The following is a 24,762-nucleotide window of genomic DNA, read 5'->3' on the forward strand; positions in this document are numbered from 1 at the left end:
TGTTGAGGTCACCTGAGAACATCTCACTGAAAATTGGTGAATGTGATGATGTGGAGACCTGCAAAATATTTGGCAAAAGTTCTTTGGCAGATGGTTGTTATCCTAAAAGCTCCTCAGATCTTCACCTGTTGCTGCTCAAAGCACAACCTGAGAAAGTACAATCCGTCATTAATTACATACTGTCATGTCACTCTACAAAACGGTAAGGGCTTCACATAATAATGTCCATACCGCTTGACACGCTGTATAAAAATACAGTAGGGAACCAGTAAACATGTAAAAAATGAGCACACAGTTAGGGCATAACAAGATACTTGCAAAGTAAAGGACTTGTTAGAGTGAAGGATCACAACGGGCCGGCAAGCCTGCAGAACAAAGCCATTCGTGTTCTTTAAAGGGGATAACATGGGGGTGGCTTTAGCTAGAGGCAAAACAGAACAGTTAAACAGTGTATAGGGCTGGTGCTCTGTAAACCCATGACTACTTCAGCTGAAATAATGAACAATATGGGGGTTTTTTTGTCAGCAGAGCTGGCTTATTCTTAAAAGTCGGAAATGAGAGCATTATTTAAAAATGTGTGTAGGCAGATGCATTTCAGAAGACATTACCATAAAATGCAGGCTCTATCATTTAAATGATCAAGATAAATATTCCAATTATGGCACAATCATTTGTACACCTACGTTCTACAAAGATGAAGATCTAATGGCTTTCAAATAAGTGATTAAAAAAGGGGGTTACTCTCTCCACCCTCTACTTTCCTGTCCTCTCTAAAAATCTACTGTCTATCAATAAAGGCAAAATGGCCCAAAAAAAGAATAATAAAAAAAAAAAAAAAAAAAAAAAAAAGGGGGGTTTGTCAGTTTGACATCTGTATGCTAGTGTATTCCTTGTACTTGTAGCATTTAAATTTACTTTATCTCCTGGGAAAATAGTTAAATTTATACTTCTGCGTTGAGTGTACGACATAGCCTATGCATCAGTGGCGTGTAATGACTTTTTTTCTGGGAAGGCAGGAATGCAAAATATGTGTTTGCCGTGTCGTGTGTGGCTTGTCATATCAAAAATGTGTTCTGTGCGTCATGTACACTTGTGCATCGGATATCGACAGGGTTTAGGATAAAAAAGACACTCGCATTCATAAAATATGAAATACTAGCAAAACACTCACTTAAAGAGACACTCAAAATATGCTCATTTTCCAGCCCCTCTACAGTTAAATATTTGATTTTTACAGTTTTGGAGTCCATTCAGCTGATCTCTGGGTCTGGCGGTATCACTTTTAGCATAGCTTAGCATAATCCATTGAATCTGATTAGACCATTAGCATCGCGCTGAAAAATAGCCAAAGAGTTTTGATATTTTTCCTATTTTAAACTTGTCTCTTCTGTAGTTACATTGTGTACTAAGACCGACAAAAAATTAAAAGTTGTGATTTTCTAGGCTGATGTGGCACTAGGAACTATACTCTCATTCTTGTGTAATAATCAAGGACTTTGATGCGCAACATGGGTTTCTTTGGGTTTTTGCCTAGAAAATCACAACTTTTAATTTTCCGTCGTCTTAGTACACGATGTAACTACAGAAGATTTTAAATAGGAAAAATATTGAAACTCTTTGGTTATTTTTTAGCACGATGCTAATGGTCTAATCAGATTCAATGGATTATGCTAAGCTATGCTAAAAGTGGTACCTCCAGACCCGGAGATTGGCTGAATGGATTCCACAACGGTAAAAATTAAATGTGTAACTCTAGGGGAGCTGGAAAATGAGCATATTTTCAAAAAAATGTGGAGTGTTCCTTTAACACTTAACTCTGATTACACATGAGATTAAGCGAGTATCTAGCAAACACAAGCGTCTCTTTTATCATAAACCCGTTCGACGTATCTGCAGAAGCACATTTTGACATAATGCGTGATGCACAGGTTTACATGACGCGGCAAACACTTATGTTGACATGACAAGCCACACATAATGAGCAACATGCATGTTTTGACGAACTTTGCATTCGTGCCTCCCAAAAGAAAAGTCACAGCCCGCCACTGCTACACATATGCATGCCTGACACGCAAAAAATGTAATCAACCAATCACGGTGCTAGCGGTCCGCATAGAATCAATGTGTTGTTACATTTTTTGGGATGTGTTTCAGGCTATGACATAGAGTACACATTTATACATAGACTACGGCGTACACTCGGTGCAGAAGTATAAATTGGGGTTAAGACATTGGTGACAGGTTGCTCTACACAGATTTATGTTCAATCAAATGCTCAATAAAATGAAATGATGTCTGTCTTTCCTTGAAACCTACTAGCAAGTAGCAAATCATAGTTTATAATCCATGATCAGCTCTTCAAGATGGTAAAACTTCAAATACAGGGACAGAAAATTGTGTGTCAAGTGATTTCCTTCAGGGCCTTGCATTATTGAAAACCCAAAGAAACCCAAATAATTCATGTGGCACAGCACGCACATATTTGTCACTTATTTCAGTATTAAGTACTATTCGCACAGGATTAGTATTATCTGCGGACCTTGTTAGATTTTGAAATAACCCCCCTCCGAGTTTCGTGTGGCACGAAATAAGCAAAGCCTTTGACTTATCAGATATTTGCGTAACATCTAGTCATATACACGTAGCAACACGTGGTAAAATGTTCCTTTACCTTGATTGTCGAGTGTCAGTGGATTCTATTTTAGAAACTGTTCTGCAATGTCGGGGCTGACAGCTCCGCCTAAACTCGGAAGTCTCAAATAATGACAGTTCTGCACATTCTAAAATATTATTCATCAAACATGGAAGAGAAGAGACTGATTAGACGTTTAAAACAGAAATACATATAACGAATTCCCTTAAGTTTCACAAGGAAAGATATAAGAAGGAGGAATGTGTCTCTGTATATGCTGCAGTGCGAGCATTTGCGGGGGAATTACTTTACAAATTGGCCAGGATTAAGATCACAGACAAGCTCCGCAATTATTACAAATCACTAGAGGTCACCAGGTTTTAGTAATCCCGTGCGAATAGGGCTTTAGTGTAGAGTATTTGATTGTTGTTTCTAGATGTGTAGTTATGGAGCTGTTTATTGGAAGTGTTAACATGGGGTATGCTAATTTTGACCCACAAGACTAATAAATCATGGTAAAGACACACTTCTCTCTCTCTCTCTTTCTCTCTCTCTCTATCTGGTCTCTGTAACATCTCTCTCTTTATTGATGAGTTGGCAAGCCTCCAGAGAATTTCCCTTATTAACTAGCTCAAACTGCTGAAGCATCGACTGCAGAAAGAGCGCAGTATTGATTTGAGGTGACTGAGAGAAGCCGTCTTTACGAAGGAATGGATTTTCATTTTTTATAAGCTTTGCGAAACCATATAATGTAGTCTGTTAAAAAAAATCCAATGGCCCGGAGAAGTATCTGCCGCTTTCTTTTTTGATTGGAGATTGAAGACGTCGCTGCACGTCAGTGACTAGCAGTAAGTGAGAAATCTTTGGTTCGAGAAGAGTGTGCACGCTGGATGCGGATTAAGGCACTTCTATTGTCAGTAACTTCAACAATTGTGAGAGAAACTCTCTATTAGACACACATACTGAGGGCAAGACCGCTCATTGTCTTGAGAGACAACAAGCCGATGGAGATAGGAAGGATGTGCATCAGACTGGAGGCGGTTTTGGAGGCTTGGGTCTGTGATGTAGACAAAGCTTTATAGGAGGCGTGGGCGTTCACAGTTGGAGATATCTGTCCTCACACGATAGCACAGCAACTCCAACAGGCTCTGCAGCCCCTTTTCTGCTTCTTGGGGCTGAAGATAGTCAAAATGGCCTCATCGAAAACTGTCTTTAGTCCTTTTTGAGTCAATGCTGAGCACTCAAGATAGCACTGGGCTCCAATCTGTGGAATTAGAATAAATAATAAATGTAATATATAGTTATGGCTATCTTATATAGTTTACTCAAAGCAGATCTATTTCAGATAGCCGTGTGTTCAGTTTGTATACAGTGCTCTTTTATACACTTAACTCATTCCACGGCAAAAAAATTTTTAGAGGTTGCCCGTCAGCATTTTTTGTGATTTTCACAAAAGTTTCACAAAATCTCTTCCAAAAAAGATTCTTCTAAAAATATATAAACATACGAATATATCAAATGAAAGAACAGACCCTCTGCTTTCAAACAAACAAGAAACAAACAAACAAAATGGTAAAAAAAACTTTCATCCTTTCTATATTTTTAATTGCTTATAAACTTTTAAATATGGGTATTTTTCTTTAACCCTGGAGAAACCACAGGTCAAATTTGGCCAATATTTATTCCTGCTAAAAAGGGTTCTTGGGTTCTCCAGGGGTAAAAATATTTTTTTTAGCAAAAAGCTTAAATAATTTCATTATTTTGTTTAAAATCAGATTCAGAACGATTATCAAAACATACATAAAGTTTAAAATTAGTAAGTTACGAGTTGGCTCCTTTTTTTTTTCATAAATTGGGTAAGTGCTTAGTAAGAAACAAGTTTTTTTTTATGCAAATGTTTTCTCTTAATTGATGAGATAACTCATCAATGGCGGGGAAAGAGTTAATAAGCACTGAACAAAGTGGACCTAAAAATTCAATGTAAACCCCCAAATTATTTTAGAGATTTTGTCCTTTATGAGCTACAAAAACAGATGAAGAGTTTGGTTCCAAAACGAGATAACTCCGTTTTTTTTTTTTTTCAGAAATCTCGTTTTTTTGGTTGTGCATTCGGATTAATATCAATTCAACTGCAGTTGGTTTGTTTTGATTTAAACCTTCATAACTTAAAAAATACAGCTAAGTAGCACCATAAAACAAAATAATAACATGATAACATAATAATAAACATGTTTTGACAAAAATTTTAAAAACAGAGTTATCTCGTTTTGCAACGAAACTCTTCAGATCTACAAAAAAATTCTTAAAAACTAATCCATCAAATGTATCAACATCACCTCTTTGGCCAGCTTAAGGCCCTGCTCATAGCTTAGTGGCTTCTCCTTCATCTGAAGCAGTCGGGCCAGTGTCTTTGGGTCATCACGCAGGTCAATCTGAATGAGAGAGAAACAAAGTTCAAGAAAAAAAACAATTTGATATATTAATTGCAAAAAGTTCCACTTTGTTATTCCAGTTAATATCTACTACCATTTTTGTTTCTACTCACCAACTCATTTAATCTAATTTATTTGTATTGTTTTGTTCACAGGAAACACAGGATTACTGTATGAACTAGAAACTTTTATGGGAGTTATATGTCCTGCACCTGTGTTCCTATGAGGATGTAGGGTACGTGAGGCATGCAGGATTTCAGCTCAGGTACCCATTCCTCCTGCACATTGTGATAGGAAGCCGGATTCACGACGGAGAAGCAGATGAGAAAGACATCAGTGTTGGGGTAGGAAAGGGGCCGCAGCTGATTGTAATCCTCCTGTAAACAAATAACAATTAGAAAATAAAGGGCAGCTCTGCAGCTTCTCATTGAATTCAATATTCAGACAATTAAAATAGATACTGGATTAAGTAAGTAATAATGTACAGTTGGTCATTATAAATAAATAAACTCAGGACCCCACCACAAAGCAGTTTGTTTTGCAAAAATGACATTATCTTGCTTATAACACAGATATACTCTAAATAATTAACGGGGTATGAAATTTTTATTTTGTGAAAAGAAAAGGCTATGAAGCCGTACAAGAGACATGAAACTAACAGAATGCAGGAAATGGGTTGCCAGGGACAACAGTCACAGTTTAGTAGACCTTACACAAATATATATGACCACATGGCACATTTCACCAATTTCAGAGAAACGTGTATTAACAAAATATGATAAAAATGATCAGACAACGAAGTTAAAGGTTAAATGATTCGATAAAATGATTAAATGATTAGATAAAATGAATAAATAGATTCGACTAAATCACCGCATGTAAGTTGACATTAATGCATTTTGCAGATGCTTTTATCCACAATGAGTTGCATTTAAAGAGATAGTTCACCCAAAAATTAAAATTCTGTCCTCATTTATGATGTTTTATTTACAAGGTTCGGGAGGAGAACAACAGATAATTAACTAATTCGGCACAGGTGCATCTCATCAGCCTAAGCACTTCATATACATGCATCCTACCTTCGGCTGCGTCCTAAAACTAAATTGCTGCCTTCTACGGCAGCATTCCAAGGCAGGAAGACATCAAGGCATGTCCGAATCTAATGTAAAGACCTTAGGTTTACTTCCTGACTCCTGAGATCTTGTCACTCAATTATATGCGTGTGCACGCATGGGGAATGTGATTGGTCGACCCTGATCGAGTTGGCGGCCAAGAAAGCGGCTGGAGCACAAATTTAGTGTAAATAAATTTATATTTTCACTTTTTACACCTTTTGAATGCATTTCTAGCGAGAAAATAGTATTGTAGTTTTCAAATATGTGATTAGTTATCACAAAGGCGCTTTCTGTTTATATTTGAAAGACGCTGCCTTTGAATTGTGTTCGAAAGTGTTTCTCTCAGCTGCCTTCATGCCTCCGAAGTCATTGCCTCATGAGGCGGCGAGGCAATAAGTCAGCTGCCTAAGTTTTTGGACGCTGCCTAAGTTTTTGGACACAGCCTAAATCAGTCCTGAGATCGTTTTCCGACAACCTTCCACCATCCCAACTCCCCAATCTAATCTGTTTTTATCCCACTTAGAGATAAAAGAGTTCTCCGAGTTTGGGCCATACCCCGGATTCAGAGTTCGAGCTTCACTCCGGATCCAGAGCCCTCCCCCAGGACAGCACACCAAAATATGCTTACTTTCGCAATCAGATTAGATATAAGGGTGAACTCTTGAAACTTACAGTACATTCACACAGGGCGTCAGCGTTAACGGTTCTTATTTACTGTGAATGGGTGACGTCATGCATTGCCGAACTGAATTGTGGATCCGTCGGCGTCACGTCTATGCCATTGCTCTCGGCAGAAGTTAATTTTTTTAAACTTTTTGACAACACTGGCATCACACAATCAGAACGCCTTATTCAAATAACCTAGTGCAGAGCCAGCCAATTATGTTTATTCAAGACTGGAGAACAGAGGATGTGTTGCGGCCACTGTGATTGGCTGTAGGCCACGCTTTAGACACATCATCCATCAAGCGCTGTAATAATCTTGACATCATTTAGCAAAATATCAGAATAAAGTGTTCAGAATACAGAAACAACATGAGGTTGACTAAATGATAACATAATTTACAATTTTGGGTGAACTATCCCTTTAAGGCATGTATTTGATCAGTTTTTCTGTTCCCTGAGAATTACATTTATGATCTAAACATTGTGAGTGACAGGCACTACCAGTTAAGTTATATAATTATTAAAGCCCCTGCAGGAAGATGATATCAATAGCCAAATATTTAAAATTGGCCATTTGGGTGAGTTAAAGCAACACTAAAGAACTCTGGCTCTTTGCTCCCCCTACAGGTTAGAAGCGTAATTGTTCATTACCACTGTCATAAATACTGAGGCATAGCTGGCTCTGATTGGATTGTAGGTCTGCCGTAAAGCAAGTTTTTGTAGTATTCACTCGGACTACAGGACCACTACCCGACGTTTGGAAACTTCTTTAGTGCGGTTTTGGTCGATAGAGGGCTGCAAAGCGAATGTGAAAGTGCTGTTCACCCTGTTTAGAGTGGATGAACGACTGAAACTGTTTTGGAAGCGTTATTTTAAGGTAAAAAAAACTCTTTGGTGTTGCTTTAAAGCACAAAGTAAAAAAATTTGAATGATTTGTATTACTTGTATAATATTCTAATAAAACTAAACAAGAAGAATGTCATTAATATTCATGACTCTATTCTGTAAAACACTGAAGATGTATATTTTTACATTAGGCCTTTAATGTTTTAGCACTGAATGACAGCTTTGCAGCATCCTGTAAAAGTCAGTTATTTTGGAGTGCCATTGATCTGACAGTCAGTGATCAATAGACGAGAAGGTCCAGACCTCACAAAGATGCTCCTCTGCATTAGTGAACTGCTTACTTATGTGGTAAATTACACGACAATGTGCAGAGCAGTCTGTTCAATTATAGGGCTCAGATGCAAAACCCTCTAAATGTGTCTGACATGTTTTCTTGTAAAGGAGCATTTTTATCAGACTCTTTAATGAATTCTGCCAACAAACAATTATTTCTGAATAGGGGATTAAGCGAAAGTATTTTGAGATCTGCATATACTTAATGAGGAAAGGGTGTAGAGTTACATTTAAGCTGTTTTAAATCATTAAAAATAACTTTCACAGAAAAAACTTTTTGCTATTATGATGCTATGACTCAATAAAGATGATAAAGTGATCGACTACAGGGGGGCTTAAAGAAGCATTTATGTAATTATATCAATCTGAATGCTAATGTTCACAGTTTTGCTTAGTTTATTATTACTTTAGGCAAAAGTTCTTGTTGAAACTATTACCAGCACTGTTGTTAAACCAGCACTGTCAATTAACACAGATTTGCATCAGCATAATTCAAGATCTGACCCCTAAGTCCAACCCCAGTGCACTGTGGGTAAATATGTATATTTATTTATGTATATGCAATTTTGTACCCTTTAGCTATTTTCTCCTACCTAGGGCATTACCTTGAACATCTATTGTAAAATATGCACATAATACTATTCCCCTTATGTACATATGCATGTTTTGACATACACTAAATATTTTTTCATTTATTATGTCCCTATTTATTCAGATGTATGCACTGTTCGAAAAGATATTTTACTGAGTGTATGCCATACCCTTGGGTTATTAATGACTGTTGTCAAATTTGATGAAGGGTATTTTATAAGGGCAAGCTTACCTAAATTAAACAATATAACACTAATATAAAAACTACAGTGACCATCATAAACTATAATTGTGTGACAACTGTACACCTTTCAAAAAGATTAAAATTCAATATATGTATTATTTTAAGACACACCTTGCTGTCTAATTCATCAGCAATTTGTGTCAAGTTGCTTTCAAGAGACTATTTTTAAAGAAATAAGCTGAGTGATGTGAAGCAACGGCAAAATATCCCCAACTATGGCTGTACCAACACAATCACACAGCGACTCAAAACTATTTTACAAGGTGGCTAATAATTATAAAATCATACAACCTAAGTTTTCTTCTAACTTCTTTTACCTCGTGACTTTGTGTTTAGGGATGTGGCTTCATTTTTGGTTTTGTATGAATTAATCACTCTGTAAAATATTTAGATTAGGCTCTCTGTAAATAGAACAATAAAGGTAGGGACACACCAAGCTACATCTCTGGGTTCAAAGCTGATAAAAGCCAAGTAGCACAAGCACATCCATTCTACACCTGCGTAAGATGAGATAACTTTCCATACTAGAAGGTGGTAGTAGTTGGTGTTCATAAATAGATGCTGGAATGGCGTTAAGAAATAAAGAAAGAAGAAGAAGAAAATGGGGAAATACAAAACATAAACAGAGCAGCACTTACTTATCAGTTGCACGCAAATCTTGTTTATCACAAAGAGGTTTGTAATATACAGTATCTGTAATGTCTTATGGCCCATATCTTTTAAAAATATACACGTATTTGGATGAAGATGCAAAAAATAAGATTAGCGTTCTGTGCGTTCTCTCTTGACTTCATAGTTTGTTTTTCTTTTTGTGCACTGATTGGCTATGCCGAACAGCCAATCTGAATGATCTGACTCCAAGTTTGTGAAGAGCTTTTTATAAGCCAAGAGTTTGCGGAGCCTACCGTCAACATTTTGGCCACACATCACTGCTCAAGGTGCACATACTTGCAGATAACCTAAAATGGGTAGAGGTGGGACTTGGGGGAAGCTGAGGTGACTGGTTGCTAAAACCACACAACGCTAGAGACAGCAGTGTCAGTTTACCCGTCACTCAAGTGGCCAGACCCTTAATTATGCAGAACTTTAAGGCTTAATTTAATTTAAATTGATAATTAAAAATTAATTCAGTTACACAAAAATTCAACCGCCTCAGAGTTGTCATGAAGGGCAAAATAGCTATATAGCCCTGAATCCTTTTTTTACCAGGCTGTAAACATATTTTTTCTGCTGTAAAGTTGGCCATTTTAACATGGTGGTCTATGGGAATTGACCTCTAGCGCCAGTCAATGAATTGCAGTTTAAGTCACTTCAGGATTGGCTTCATCAAAGAGATTGAAAGCTTGACCCTTGGATGACGCTCAAATCCTGCCAGAATGCCGACCATTGGCTTCGTCTGTACCGGCCTTAAAAATTCAGATATACAAAACAGACAAAATGACCATAACCCCCATTTTCTAAAACTATTAGATCATTGTAAAAGCAATCGTGAAAATGTAAGTGGAAAAAGGAAGTGGTCATATAAGACGCATCATAAAAAAATCAAATGTTTTTGACATAATAATTTGCTGCAATATACATGATTCCAAGTTTTAAAATATCTCTAACAATTAGGATGGTTCAAGTGGTATAGTAAAAGGGCAGAAAATGCCTTAAGACTCATTTAAATTAAATCTGGTGGTAGTTTCACTGATTTTTAATTTTCAGATCTCATCTCTTTAGGCTATAGCTCAATAGTCTTGTGAGCTGCACCTGAAGTTTTGCTGCCATGAGACCAAAACCAAAATTATAATAGTTGGCTGGCTGGCATAAAACACAACCTTTGTTTTAATTTAACAGCTTGCAGCTTAATTTACAATATTATTCAAAACTGGTTATAAATTACGCTATTAAACTTGAGATCTTAACACTTAAAGGCAGGATAGGCAGGAATTATCTAAAAAAACTTTTTTACAAATTTGTTTAAACTGTCTTTATATACCAATACATAAGTCAAATGTAAGTACTCTGAAAAAGAGAGTATAAAAATCGAGTGTCTGTAGACTTCTCACGAAGTCACAGCTCATTTTTCCATTCACTCCACCCCCTCCCTTCTGGGTTTCTTCTAAAGCCACGCCCCCAAAACACATGAACGCACTGGGAGCAGCATTTACCTCAGATGAGCAGAGAGGAAGGAGCACGGTGCATATAGTAACATCATGTCACAATCACATGTAATAAAACACCTAACTTTATCACTATGAATATAAACAAAGATGGCTTTTAGTACTCACTATTAAGCCAGTGTTTTGCATGGAAGAGTTTCCGTGATGAAAGCATTGTTGACTCTGATGAGGACTACACTCCGGAGACAATACCGCTACCGCATTGTCGACTCAAGGAAAAGCCACGCGATATTTACTCTTGTTTGATTGCTTTGTTTATTCATTTGTTTGCCTTCGCTGACTGCATATGCAGGTACTTTGAGTTCTGAATGCACTTTCTCTGCCATACTTTTGCTCTTCCTAGAGTGCCTCGTGCACGTTCAAATCAATCAGGTGTGCGCATGTGTGGGCAGATCCCATAGCAACAGGGGTGTGCCATGGTCGCGAGAGAGAGTGATAGTCGCGCAAGCCAATCATTTGTTTTCGTCCCGAATGGAAATAATTAACTGTGTTTAAAACAGCCGTGAAAGGTCTACAGACACTCGAGTTTTATACTCTCTTTTTCAGAGTACTTACATTTTAATTATGTATTTGTATATAAAGACAGTTTAAACAAATTTGTAAAACAGTTTTTTAGATAATTCCTGCCTATCCTGCCTTTAAGTGATTTAATGTGTCTTGATAGTACTATTATAGAAGTTTCTTTCTTAAAATTAAATTATGAATTATTTTTTACTTTAATACCCAACATTTCTGTGTCTGTGAAATGGTCCTATTTCCAATGTGTGTGTTTGATACCAATGTATTTAGACACGTTTAAGTATAGACAGTCAAATACTGAGGTTTTAATTGTTATGTGAACGATGTTTACCTATATGGTGTTGAATTGTTAGGGTATTTGTACTATACAGGGCTCTGAAAAAACAAGAACAACTTACCTGTCCAGCAGTATCGTACAATCCAAGCAAGTGCTGTCTCCCAGATACCATAACATTTACTAGGGAAACAGAAAAGACAGTTTGTTTCATTAAATAATAATGCAAAGCAGAAGTCCAAAGCACATATACTATAATGTTGAAAAGGATGTGCTCAGTTCAGTGTTGTATCAAAGCTCTATCATGTCCTTTGCGTTCTGGACCTGCTGTTTAGTTGGGTGGGAACCGAGGTTGATGTGGACCAGCACAGCTGTCAACAGCAAGGGGTGATGAGTTTTGGAAAAGAGGGCGTGTATAATGTTTCATTCTGCGTGGTGGGTGATGAGAGTGAGAAAATAGTCGTGTTGACACAACTCAGAAAAAACCCAAACAAGCTGGTATTTTATCATCAAACGACACCCAATAAAGGAGGCTCTGCTGAGGATAACAGAATAACAGCTGGACTAAATGAATTTCATTGAGTTATTAAAAAAACTCAAGCAGATACTTTAGGTCTATTGTGTTCTCAAGCACTCCTGCTCTAAGTACTTAGTGGTTTGATAAAGCTGATGTACTTTGAATATGTGTGTGTGAGAGGGGATAGAGATGAATAAAATGAAAATAGAGATAAAAGGAGAGCAAGTGTCTTTAAAGTCCCCATGAACTGAAAGTTGCAGCTTGCGATCGACTTCAGTGTTGTGACGTATTTAAGAACAGAATATCACGTTAGGATAATAGTGGGCATGGCTTGTGTTTTCCACTGTATTTTGATTGGATATAAAAAAGTATGAGTTTCATTAAGAAATGGATGCTTCTACCCCGAGCCGCCTGACTAACGTCATCTAAGAATGATCGCCCCAAGAGAACAGAAGTACAAGTTTATTTATAAAGGGGACATATGATGAAAATCTGACTTTTTCCATGTTTAAGTGCTATAATTGGGTCCACAGTGCTTCTGTCAACCTAGAAAATGTGAAAAAGATCAACCCAGTAAAGATGTGTGTTAATTTTTTTGTAATAGTGCCAATAAGCGTTAGGTTGTGCCATGTTCTCACCTACTGTGAAGATTAAAATATTTGCAAGTTAAAAGAAAATATTGTAACAACATTAACAAGCGGCTGTCGCGGTCCGCACGTAACTTCCGGAAAACTCCGCTAATAATAAATAACCACAAAGTACTTTAAACATAGTTTATTTATATAACACGCAAAAAAAACAACAACCCATAGATTACCTAGGAAACCAAAACATTTGTTATTTTCGACGAGGCATTTGTTCAAGAGATCAGTTTAGCAACTAGTCAGACTATTAAAAAAACGAAACCGGAAGTAAAGTTTGGATCCAGACGTGTATCACGTGCGTTCGATGAAACCGTTTATAGAAAAGATTCAAGATTGGATCAAAACAGACCCATAACTGCAAAACTAAAATTAGATGGTTCAGCTTTTTCAAGACACCCTGGGCTCCATGATTGCCTGGAATACTGATGTGCACATTCCTTGGCTCAGGTAAATCCTGGGATTTTATTCAATAGATGATAACCCCCCAGCTTCTTTTAGTTCTTATAACAAAACCAGTAATGACAGACATGAAGTACCCAATGCCCCTCCTGTAAACCAAATCTATAGATTTATGGCTACACTACTGAAAGGAGATGAGAAGCAACAAACTCTCCAACACCAGGGGCATCGCGTTACTCACTTTAGATTACTCGTGGGATTAAACTTCATGTCATGTCCATATCGCGTCATTCACATTGCGAGGACGCGTCTGATTGGTTCTTTGCATTGACTTTGTATGTAAACAACTCGCGCAAATTGTTGAACTTGCCTCTGGTATGCTACGTACACATCAAACGCAGGGCATCGCATTACTTGCTCTAGATTAGTCGCGGGATTTAACTTCGTGTCATGCGAATTTTTCCGCTCGAGTTGAATATTTTCAACTTGGGCGAAGCGCGTTTGAGGCAAATAGCGTGTGTTTTCGCCCATATTGCGTCATTTATATCACCCCACGCGGGGATGCTTGTGATCACGTGTTTGCATTGACTTTCTATGTAATCTACTCGCGCAAATTATTGAACTCACATCTGGTGTGAACTCACACAATCCAATAAAAATCTAGAAAAAATCAGCACTCCTATAATTTGACAATTAAAATATGGTAATGTAAATTTTGAGCCAGAAAAACCAGTGACCTTTAAAGTGATTTAATCTAATGTAAAGAAATAACCCCATTTGGCACAGATACTTACATAATGTCTAAGATAAGTAGTCGATTCTAGACAGTAGTGTCACAAAAAAACTATTTCTGTTGATGGAAAACTACTGTACTCTTACCTAAGGGACTTGATCAGTGTCACCATTTATTTCTCTTGTAGTGAAACAAAACAAGATGTGTGTTCATGAGATCTTTTAATGGAATTTCATCTAGGAAAAAGTCCCTTTTATCGTTCCCTGAAGGAGAAACATATTCTCTAAACGACAGCTTGAAATATTGAATACATAATTTTAACAGTTCAGGTCAGCCAGGGGAGTTAAAAGGAACCCCAAAAGACACTGCAAACCCCTATAGCAGTCTTTATGCACCGCTTTATTGTTTCAATTGTCAGGGCAAAGCACTTGTTTCATAAGTTATGAGTACAATTAGAAAGGGACTTTGTAGCTTTAGATGCTGCAGGGTACTTTTAAAATTCAACTGAAAAATTCAGGCATATCATTTTGAGCGATCACTAAGCTCATCATGTGCTCAACGCTGGGGACAAGAGACAAATATGAAGCAGTTGATGTTTAGGGCTTAGCCTTTTGAAGGAGCGGGGATCATTGTGTGATGTGCAAGCACCTCTGGGGTCACAGTTTTCTGGAAGAAGGGTTAAGACAGCCAAGCTGTGTTATGATTAGATGTTCTGAGAAGTTGTTCCCCTGTAGAGCATACGGATGAACCAGAAATTGTGTTGGTGAGTCTGTCCCTGTGTATCAGCTGTTCCTAGCAGGTCCATTTCCAAGCACAATACACAGCACCTCCAGGGGCCTGGCTAAATAAGGAATCTACACAGAGCGTTTAATCTTCGTGTGCAAGCATACACTTCGCCTGCCTTACTTATTCTCTGACATTGCCTGTTAAGTGAGGTGAACTCTTAAAATGATACTGAGCCGGTGTGAAGCGAACGATTGAGAAACAGATGACATCTGCCATAGGGAGAAAGAACGGGCACGTGGGTGGAGAAGGTTTGGTGACACTGTTAGACCCTCAGCTGTTGTTTCTGGTCAGCTGCCTCTCTATTCTGTGGCCTGGGGGAACCGAATGTTTACAGTCTCACCTTAAGCTTGGTCCGCTGTTGTGAAATGTGCCCCTACAGGCCTCTTTGCAGTATTCTTCACGCAAGGGTTTCACAGATGGCCTGTGACATTTGAGAAGACCACAACAGTCACTATACTAAAATCTGTCAATGAGATGTAAACAGTACAGCCAATTGTGTAGATATTCACACGGTAATAGCAAGAGACTGCAATTTCAATTCAGACATTTCCCATTCCGGGACCATTATGACCATTTGCTGTAGTTTTTCTATTACTGTACCCGTAAATGGCACCTATTATTCTGTGGACAGACTTTATTCAATAAGCAAAAACCCATAACATTTCAATATAGCAATAAATGTGTTGACTGTGCTCTATCACATCTGTACAATCATTGCAATAAAATAAACACTAGGCAAAGATTACTCAGCATGGCAGGGGAATAAGGTTAACCCAAATCAACAAACACCATGCAAGCATTCAACTAAGGGACCGTCTCTGAAAACCTATTCATCAATATCAGCTGACGTCACTCACATCTCAAACTTGTTTTTCGCCAGTTTGAGTACCTGAAGTGGTCACAAACGAACTAGAAGCTTTGCATTCAATTTGTTGTGAGCATTAAACAACAAAATTACTCAGAAGGATCAACACAACATAAGGATCACATGTGTCTCTACACGTGAAGTCAAGCATTGAGAACATTCTTTGTGTACACAGAGTTAACTAAAAAGAAGGTTTTGAACAATTGACTTTGGTTGTTTTGCCGTCCGCTTGCCGCCATCTTGCCAGTCAAGATGTATCGATCTCCGAATGCGATGTAAGGAGGGAGGAGAGTAAAGATGGATAGCTCCTAAAGCATAGTTCCATATAAATGCATGGATAATTGGTTGTTTTGTCGCAGGTGAAAAACAATAGTGACCTTCTAGTTGAAAAAGAAGCCTCATATGAGATTCATTTGCATTCGAGAATCGATTCTTTAAGTTGGCAAAGACTGCGAGCGGACACCATAACAGCCAAAGTTAGTTGTTCAAAACACACAAACAATGTTCTCAATGCTCGTGTTCATGAGATTCAGGTGATACTTTGAGCAAAGTTTCATGTTGTGTCGCGCCTTCTTAGTGTTGTAAAAATAGTGGTAGTTCGGTAGCAGCGGACAGCAGCTGGAAGAACGCATCAGGGATCGAGTAGGCATCACACCCTAACCAAGATATTTTTTTTTTACAGTAGCGTTTCTTTTCATGACAGTCGAGGTGAGAAATGTTGTCTTTCGTAGCCATTTCCCATATTCGCAAAAATTTTAGTAAAAGATAAGAAATCCATAAATCATAGCAAGCTAGCCAATGCTTGTCAGTAGCCTACTGGTACTCTGTAGGTACTCAAGATGGTGGCAGGCAACTGGAATGACATAAAAGGTCACATGACTGATATTCATGAATAAGTTGCTTCAAGCATACACTCTAAATAATGCTGGGCATTATTGAGTCAAAAAGGACGAAACCAGCATGTGACTTAACCTGTGCTGGGCTGTTTTAACCCACTGTTGGGTCAAATATAAACATTTCGATGGGATTTAACCTGACAGCTGGGCTCATCCCTTTTTGCCCCAATTTTTTGTGTTGAGTGTACTTTATGGTATAAAATAATTGTTTAACGAAACCCTGAGAAAAGATGTGCAATGTCCCAGATAGAAAAGCTTGCAATACATCATGTTGGCCTTAAACTTGTTTCTTCATATTTTCTTACTCAATAGCAGCTATAACCAGAGAAAGAAAAGCTGAATACATCCACTAACTTATATTTGAGCTTGCACAGTGCCACTGTGGTCTACATTGTTTTATTTTTAGTCTTTGGCGGTTCTGGAGCGAAATGTGATTTTAAAAGCTTGTCTTTTTTCTATGAGACACTCGTGGGTCACAGTGCAGATGAAGCAACTGGGTTTTATCTTCATTTGATTCCTGTTCTTGCACCATTGTTCCGGCCAGAGTGCAGAGTATAAGAAAAACGCATGCACATTTTGCAGTGTACAACAAAAAAGGCATTAATGTGATTAATTTGGTATTTTCCGAAGCCAAGAGAGTGTTTAAGGCCCTTACACAGCACTTATAGTAAGATTGGGCTTTTGCCTGGGGGTGAACTGCATAACCGTGACAGCATTTCCACTCAGCAAAACAAGTTTATGGTAAATGTAAATATTTATTTATTTATATTGATTTAATGGCATATTTTGTAATGCATACAAAAATGTCAATTCTCATAATTGCTTTGTTAACAAGTTAACTATTAACAGTGCACTCTAACAAATGCTGGGTTGTTTTCAACCCAGTGTTAGGTAAAAAGGCTAAATCCTAGAATGTAGTCTGTTTTTTATGTGTACGCGAACGTACGTGCACAGTCAAATGCACAGCCTTGAGAAGCATAGTTTATTTCCTAAGTTTATACAATGTAAAAAATACGCCGCATTTTTATCAAATCAACATAATTTTTTAAGTTAAAGTAACATAAAATATAAGTTCAACAATTTCAACTTGAATTTATAAGTTGTCAACTTTTATAAGCCAAAACTTAAAGGAACAGTATGTAAGAAATTTATATCAATTAATCATTAAATGGCCCTGAAATGTCACTAGACATTAAGAAATCCTTTTCATTTCAAATACTTATATCACTGACAACAGCAGTCCGGCCAGGATATTGTCATTTAAAAAGTGGAGTTGCAGCCCTCAACTGATGTTTATGTTGTCGTTTGGTATATTGGCCACCAGCTGTGTGATTGCAGTACCAGTTTTAGCCACACGTTTTGTGATTGCAATACCAGTTTTGGCCACAATCCTACATACTGTTCCTTTAAAATAGTAGGTTGAATTGACTTGCAAAACCAAGTTGTTTTAACTTTGTGCTGCACATTATTTACAGTGTACGTGTACACAGACGTTTAACGCATTGCGCTTTGATTATAGGAGTATCTGGCAAACGCGAGCGTCACTTTTATCATAAACCTTTAGACGCGTCTGCAGCATGCACTTATTTTGACAAAACACGTTATGCACATAAGTTCACTTGATATGTCGAACACATATTTTGAAATGACGAACCATACACATGACAGGCTATATACGTGTTGTAACGAACTTTGCATCATGCGCCCTCGAATAAAAAGTCATGGACAATTCCGGCATTGTGAAAATTCCGGTGGTTGAAAATAACCCAGCTTTTTTGAGTATGCCGAGATATTTCTTCCAAACGTTATGATAGATTAAAACCATGAGAAGGACAACAACAGAAGGAAATGATAAATCAGACATTCAGAAATGTACACATTACTATCCGGTCAGTGTTGGCCATATCTCTTGGCCAAATCCTATAAAAAGCAAGTTTTGCTCCACATGATGAATGTTATCATTGAAAAGTAAATAGCTTCTTCCTGATTACAGCAGTGGCCCATAGCTTTCCATCTGCTTTGGCCATTTATACAAGTGTGTATGTTCCCTATTGCTCTGTAAAGCATATCCACAAGGCAGTAACATTGGCAGATTTTGTTAGGGGTCTAGTGGGAGCGTCACCAGACAATGATTCATCTCACAACGCATTAGCAGGCACCATGTCATGGAGTGGGAATGTCATCAGTTTGTTTTGGACAAGGGAATTCATGATCCAATGGGATTTATGGACGGAAATCTCAGTCCCTCGGGCACAGCAGAATAGCTCTGGCAGTCATAATGGTTCTGGTGAAAATGAATATTGCATGCGTGTCAGTCACTACCTGAAATGTTGTTCAATGTAGCCTGAATACAAGAAAATAAAACTTATTATTGTGTATACAAATTACAATTTTAATATTTTACAAACCCAGCTCCTTGGATTTGTCAAGCAGACCTGATCAGTTCAGTATTTAATGCATTTTTTGAAAGTTTCCACAAAAAAAATCATCTAACAACCACATCTTTACTGTTTATTTTCACACAATTTCTATAGCTGCTGGAATAAACGACAGTTTCTAAGATCAATTCTAGCACAGTGGAGCTTTCACTGGTTTACAATGGGAACTCTGTGCTCTTTAGTCTCGCTATGAAGCCACTGTGTGACAAATCACTACTTTATTATGATGCTGTGTCAAGGCCCCATCCGTGTGAAGACAGTAATGGGCCCCTAATGTGAATGCAGTCAATTGACTGGCCCTGTGTTTTCACTGCCCTGTTGTTTGTACTGGAAGAATATTGCCTCTATTCTCCCTTAACTCCCCACCCTATACATACTTCTGTGGGACTTTGCATATGTACCTAATGGTGTACAGAGTGCTGATCCTAGAAAACATCTCTGTCTAGACTCCAGACAGACAACAGTGTAGGTCAGATGAACACTCATTTGAAAAATAATTGCTAATTGCAAACCCGTCATGATAGAGAGAGTTTATGATAGAGTTACAACACTCTTCAATTCTAAGGATTTTACTGCACTACCTATATTTTAACTTTATGCGCTGAAAATTATGACTATCCACCTCCAAAAAGTGTTTAAGTGTTTCTAAATTTGAAATCATATCTGTTTGCCAGTGCACTATAAAGGAACCAAATAAAAGTATATTTATGGACCCTCCACCGTTTCATCTTCTTAAAGGTGAAGTGTCTCATTTCTGCAGTGCAAGTTGTAACGAAACGCAAATTTAATTGCCGTTTTCATACTGCCTGCCTGAAAATATTTCCATCTCATTCCACTGCCTAGAGTTTAGCTCGTAAGGTTTTACTTCCTACCTGGCTTAAATGAGTTATTGTAATAAGTTATTGGTGTCCTAAGCCTTCACTGGCCAGATGGAGAAAATTACAACACAGGATACAATTAAAAACTACTATTAATATCAATCTTTTTGGCACAGCCTTAATAAACACGCCTTAAGAGATTATATGGCTCATTAGAAAAAATTGTGTCTTATCAGCTAATAAAACTTTAAGGGATCGGTAAAAAGTATTTTGATTTGAGGAAATAGGAGCTTTTTGTTAAAAATATTGACAAAGTTTGATTGTTTTATTCACAAACTCTTTCTATTCAGCTTCTAATTTAAACATGTACAAACACTCTTTTCAGTTTAAACAATTTTGATGTGTATCACTCACTTTTTGATATTTCACATCTATAGATACAGTCGGAGAGAGGTTTTAATAAACTGTGTAGTGAAATTATAGCACACAACACTCTAATCCAGTGGTTCTCAAACTGGGGGGCACGAGATGGTGCCAGGGGCCCCAGTTTTAAGATGTTTTATAATTAATACATCATACATTGTGTAATTAAACCTCAGAATAATAATATTACTAATCAACCGCCTTACATTGTATCATTTAATATGCTTTGTTTATTTCAATTTCTAAAATTGTTTTATGTCATGAAATCTTTTTTTTGGTGGGGTGGCACGAAGGGGTGCCAATACCACTACTTTAATCCATTTTCTTTTTCTACTGAAAATTAATTAGCATCTCCTAACACTAATAAAACAAAATATGCCAAGAGGCTTTTAGTGAGATTTAAAACATCAAATCAAAAATGAAATAATTGGGGTGCAGATGCCACATTGGAGGGAACAGTTTTTAGTTGTCTGCAGGAACTTTTAGAAAGTTTTGAAACACTTTACATATACAGAATAATTCCTTGAGTATATTAAAGGGGACATTTCACTAGACTTTTAAGATGTACAATAAATCTTTGGTCTCCCCAGAGTGCGTATGTGAAGTTTTAGCTAAAAATACCAGATTTATATATTACATTTATTATAACATGCAAAAATATGCCATTTTGGGTGTTTCCTTTTAAATGAGCTGATCTCTGCACTAAATGTCAGTGTCCTGGTTGGATAATTCAGATTAAGGGGCGATATTATCCCCTTCTGACATCACAGGGGAGCCAGATTTCTATGACCGATTTTTTCACATGCTTTCAGAGAATGGTTTACCAAAACTAAGTAACTAGGTTAATCTTTTTCACATTTTCTAGGTTGATTGAAGCACTGGGGACTCAATTATAGCATATAGCTTAAACATGGAAAAAGTCAGAGTTTCATGATATGTCCACTTTAAAAGGTATTTAAAAGCATCCAACAGTGAAGCATTGAGGAACCTCAAATAATGCTTGGGCATTTTTAATATAAACAGTGGAGTTTAGAAAAAGCAACACAGACAAAGTATAAAAGGGACTCTTGAACAAAGTATTGCACTATGGTTGTGTTAAGCAGGTTCTTTATTTTGGTGTTCCTGGTGTTCACACAGAGCTTTATAGTCATTCAGTGAGGATGTTGAAAATGACCAGCTCCACTGTGTCATTAAGACTTGACCCTTTAAAGATTCGCAATGCATTCATGTGTTATGGCAGAGGGGGCTTTCCCCAGTGAAACCAAAGCATTTACACAAGTCTCTCTCTATATATGTTTACATGCATTTATTCCACAGACCCTTTTATCTAAAGCCCTTTATCAACTTAGAAAAGAAAACGCATATACTGTAAGCGATATAGCCTACACAAAAAGACAGGTGTGATGCATGCTCGTAAATACAGTGAGTTCAATACTTGCATTTGTTATCGTGATCAACAGGTTGCAATGCCCGCAAGCTCTTACAGATGCGCAAAACATCTTCAGCCTGCATGTCTTATCATTTAAATCGTTTTCAAAGTATTTTTTATCTTTCTACTCTTTGGTCTGTCGGCCCTCAGTCCTCGCTCTGGCAGTGAGATACATCTCCTCTTTCAGACAGCTATTCTTGGGACCGTCCCTTAACCCACTATAGTGGGGGGTGTTACAGAGGATTAGCCATTCACTTGATAAAAACAAATCACAGTTTATTGATATGAGCTGAAAAGCATCTTACCCGCATAATGGTCGAATACAGTCGGTACATATTCCTCTGGAAAAGCATCATTTGCGTAACTCATCAGCAAACAGGTTTTCCCTACCGCCCCGTCACCAACCACGACACATTTCAACATCTTCTTGGCCGCAATATCCTCAGTATCGCTGCGATCCTCAACCATCTCCACCGCATTTCGCCTACTTTTTGTGCCGAGAGTAGGCATGATAAGTCCTAAAACTATATTCACCAAGGGTACCAAACCTCCTGGTCGACAAAAGCAGAAAAATTCCCGATAGTTTTGCCCGTTATCGTACCTAAAACGCAATGTATGTATTGTGTCGAACCGTGCGCAGCCAAATCAGTCAAGTAGGTGACCCACGCGTTAGCTCTCGCTCCCAAAACAACCTGACGCCATCGACAGCGCTTTTATGGAAACTTGCGATAACTCCTACAACTTGCATCCCGTTGTTTTACATTTTTCTGTTTCTGCAGCCACGGTTTAATCCCTCGGTACTCTAAACAGCGTTTTGCACTCGCCCCTGCGCGGCCACGCATCGTCAGTGTCAGGAAATCATTGGTTTCCTTGCGAATTCCATATTAGGCAGGAGTGGGCTGGGAACAATAGGGGCTCTGTCCACAGCCCACTCAGCTCAGCCAGGCAAACTTCAAGAGGGGTGGGAGAATGAGTCAAGACTGGAGGGAAAGACATATCCATATCTCCAAATGCATGCAGGGAAGAATGACTTTTATCGCTTTCTTTCTTTCTTTCTTTCTTTCTTTCTTTCTTTCTTTTATCATTCTTTTTGTCTACGTAATTAGCTTATACACTTTTAATGACATAAGAACCATTTTTTTGTTCCCCAACGAACGTTTGTCTAATAGTAAAATATTTTTTAAAGAAGGATTTTTTTTACATCCTTTTTTCCACTACAAAGAACCATTTGTGCAACAATACCCTATAGCATATTCTGTGATTGTTAAACTCCAAAACCTGTTTATGGAATCAATCAGCCTTAAGAACCTTTTGGGAACCTTTTTTTTATTGTCGCACTGCGTGGTTCTCTGTCCAACATCCACAGAACCTTTCCTCTAAAGCCAGGTGGAAACAGTTCTGCAGTTATATGGCATGCTGCATTAGACCCATTTAGCACCTTTATTTTTAAAGAGCGCTTATTCACATGACAAGTCATGAAAAGTCATACTTACATGACCAGTTAAACAAATAAAAAGTTGCAGGAAAACTTATGCGAATCAACGAATATTTAGATGATGCAAACGCTACTATTTGTGCATTGCATGTAAATAATCTTTATGATTTACATCATTCTTAAAATAAAGTGTTGACTTTTTGCACATACGTTAACATCATTTTTATTTTTAGCAAAATTATAACTCTTGCGTCGCGCGCATTGAGTAACATCTGTTGCGTGTCATCTCCATGGCACCGGGCATCGAGCTCGAGATTCCTATGCCAGTCAGTTTTTTTTGTTACAGTATAGAAGTGCGCAGGCGCATTCGAGAAGGGGAGCACGGAGCCTGCAGAAGTGTGAGTGCTCCTTGGTACAAAGGACCCATACCAGTCAGACACGGCGCAGCGTTACCATGATCTTCTCCATCCCACCGATAGATACCCATCCCGCCTGCATCACTTTAACGCCCATCTTCCAGCAAGTCCGCGAGCCTGACCATCGCTGCCCGGTCGCAGAATGCACGGAGGAAAAAGAGGACTGGTGGCACCACAAAACACTTTTTTGGAAAACATTGTTCGCCGATCAAGTGGTAAGATGATTTCTTTAGATTGCAGTACACGACAAAGCACACGGGTGAAGTGTGTATCCAAATGAAATAGCTTAACGATTGCCTCGTGGTGTTTTACGCTTCTTTTACGATGTTACATTTTCTCAAGCTTTGGTCAAAAAATGATAATGAGTTTGTTTTAAACTTTATAAACTGAGCTTATATTGTACAAAAAGGTTTATTCTGCCAGGAACCGATTTAATAGCGAGTCAGTTTGAGAATGAATGAATATTTCTTCATATTTCTTTGTTTTATACAAAATATGTTCAGTAGAGGAATGTTGTTTTATATATTGCTGTTTAAGTGTCGAATCGCATAATTTACACAAACTAGGCCAAATGTGTCCATCTGTTCATAATAATAACTCAACACTGCGCATATTGCTTAATTGTTTTATATTGATGTTTGTTCCCAGCATCCATTAATTATAAGAATTTGGCTCCGTGATATGTTCTATACAGTCGTGGTGAAGCACACGCGTCATTTGCCGCAAAAATAAAATTTAGTCATGTAAAAAAAGTGCGTCTATTTTACAAAAACAGAATATAACTCCTGATACAAAGTGTTTAAATTGATATTTTGTAGCCAGTCAGTGCTTATTATTCACTTTTCAACAAACAGGCGTAATCTAGTTAACACATTTCTTTATATTATATTATTATGTTATAATTATTGTTATTACAATTATTGGAAAATGAACGCATGCTGCAGATAATGTTTCATTGAAAGAGTCAAGAGTGTTTCATTAACCTGTTTAATTCTTAATGATCTTAAACTAGCTTGAACATGCATGAGTTTGTTTAAGGGTGATACTGTTTTGTTAGCTGCTTTATGGTGGATATCTGCGTGAATCGTGGGGTGATCTTGTGTCACTTTCAAAAAATTCGGGAATGTGCCACGGGTTTGACACGCG

General features: G+C 37.7%; 2 protein-coding genes across 5 annotated transcripts in view; one reads left to right on the forward strand and one right to left on the reverse strand.

Moving 5' to 3' along the window:
• Positions 1-855: 855 nt before the first annotated feature.
• rhoj (ras homolog family member J) lies at positions 856-22,705 on the reverse strand. Its single transcript, XM_065257207.2, has 5 exons — positions 22,071-22,705; positions 11,942-12,000; positions 5,277-5,441; positions 4,969-5,064; positions 856-3,896 (listed from the first exon to the last, which is right to left on the reverse strand). Exons 1-5 carry the CDS (start codon positions 22,273-22,275, stop codon positions 3,750-3,752), a joined length of 672 nt encoding a protein of 223 aa, XP_065113279.1. The 5' UTR covers positions 22,276-22,705; the 3' UTR covers positions 856-3,749.
• An 834-nt stretch (positions 22,706-23,539) lies between these two features.
• Positions 23,540-24,762, forward strand: part of kcnh5a (potassium voltage-gated channel, subfamily H (eag-related), member 5a) — a 105,559-nt gene continuing 104,336 nt past the window's right edge. The window contains exon 1 of one of the 4 annotated variants that reach the window (XM_065257210.1): positions 23,540-23,831. In XM_065257210.1, the coding sequence (XP_065113282.1) occupies positions 23,759-23,831 (73 nt within the window). In that variant the 5' untranslated portion in view covers positions 23,540-23,758. The remainder of the gene's footprint in view (positions 23,832-24,762) is intronic. The other 3 variants (XM_065257212.1, XM_065257208.1, XM_065257209.1) reach the window with 3 other exon arrangements.

This window comes from Paramisgurnus dabryanus, chromosome 12 (assembly GCF_030506205.2).
Source record: "Paramisgurnus dabryanus chromosome 12, PD_genome_1.1, whole genome shotgun sequence".
Classification (NCBI taxonomy): Eukaryota; Metazoa; Chordata; class Actinopteri; order Cypriniformes; family Cobitidae; genus Paramisgurnus; species Paramisgurnus dabryanus.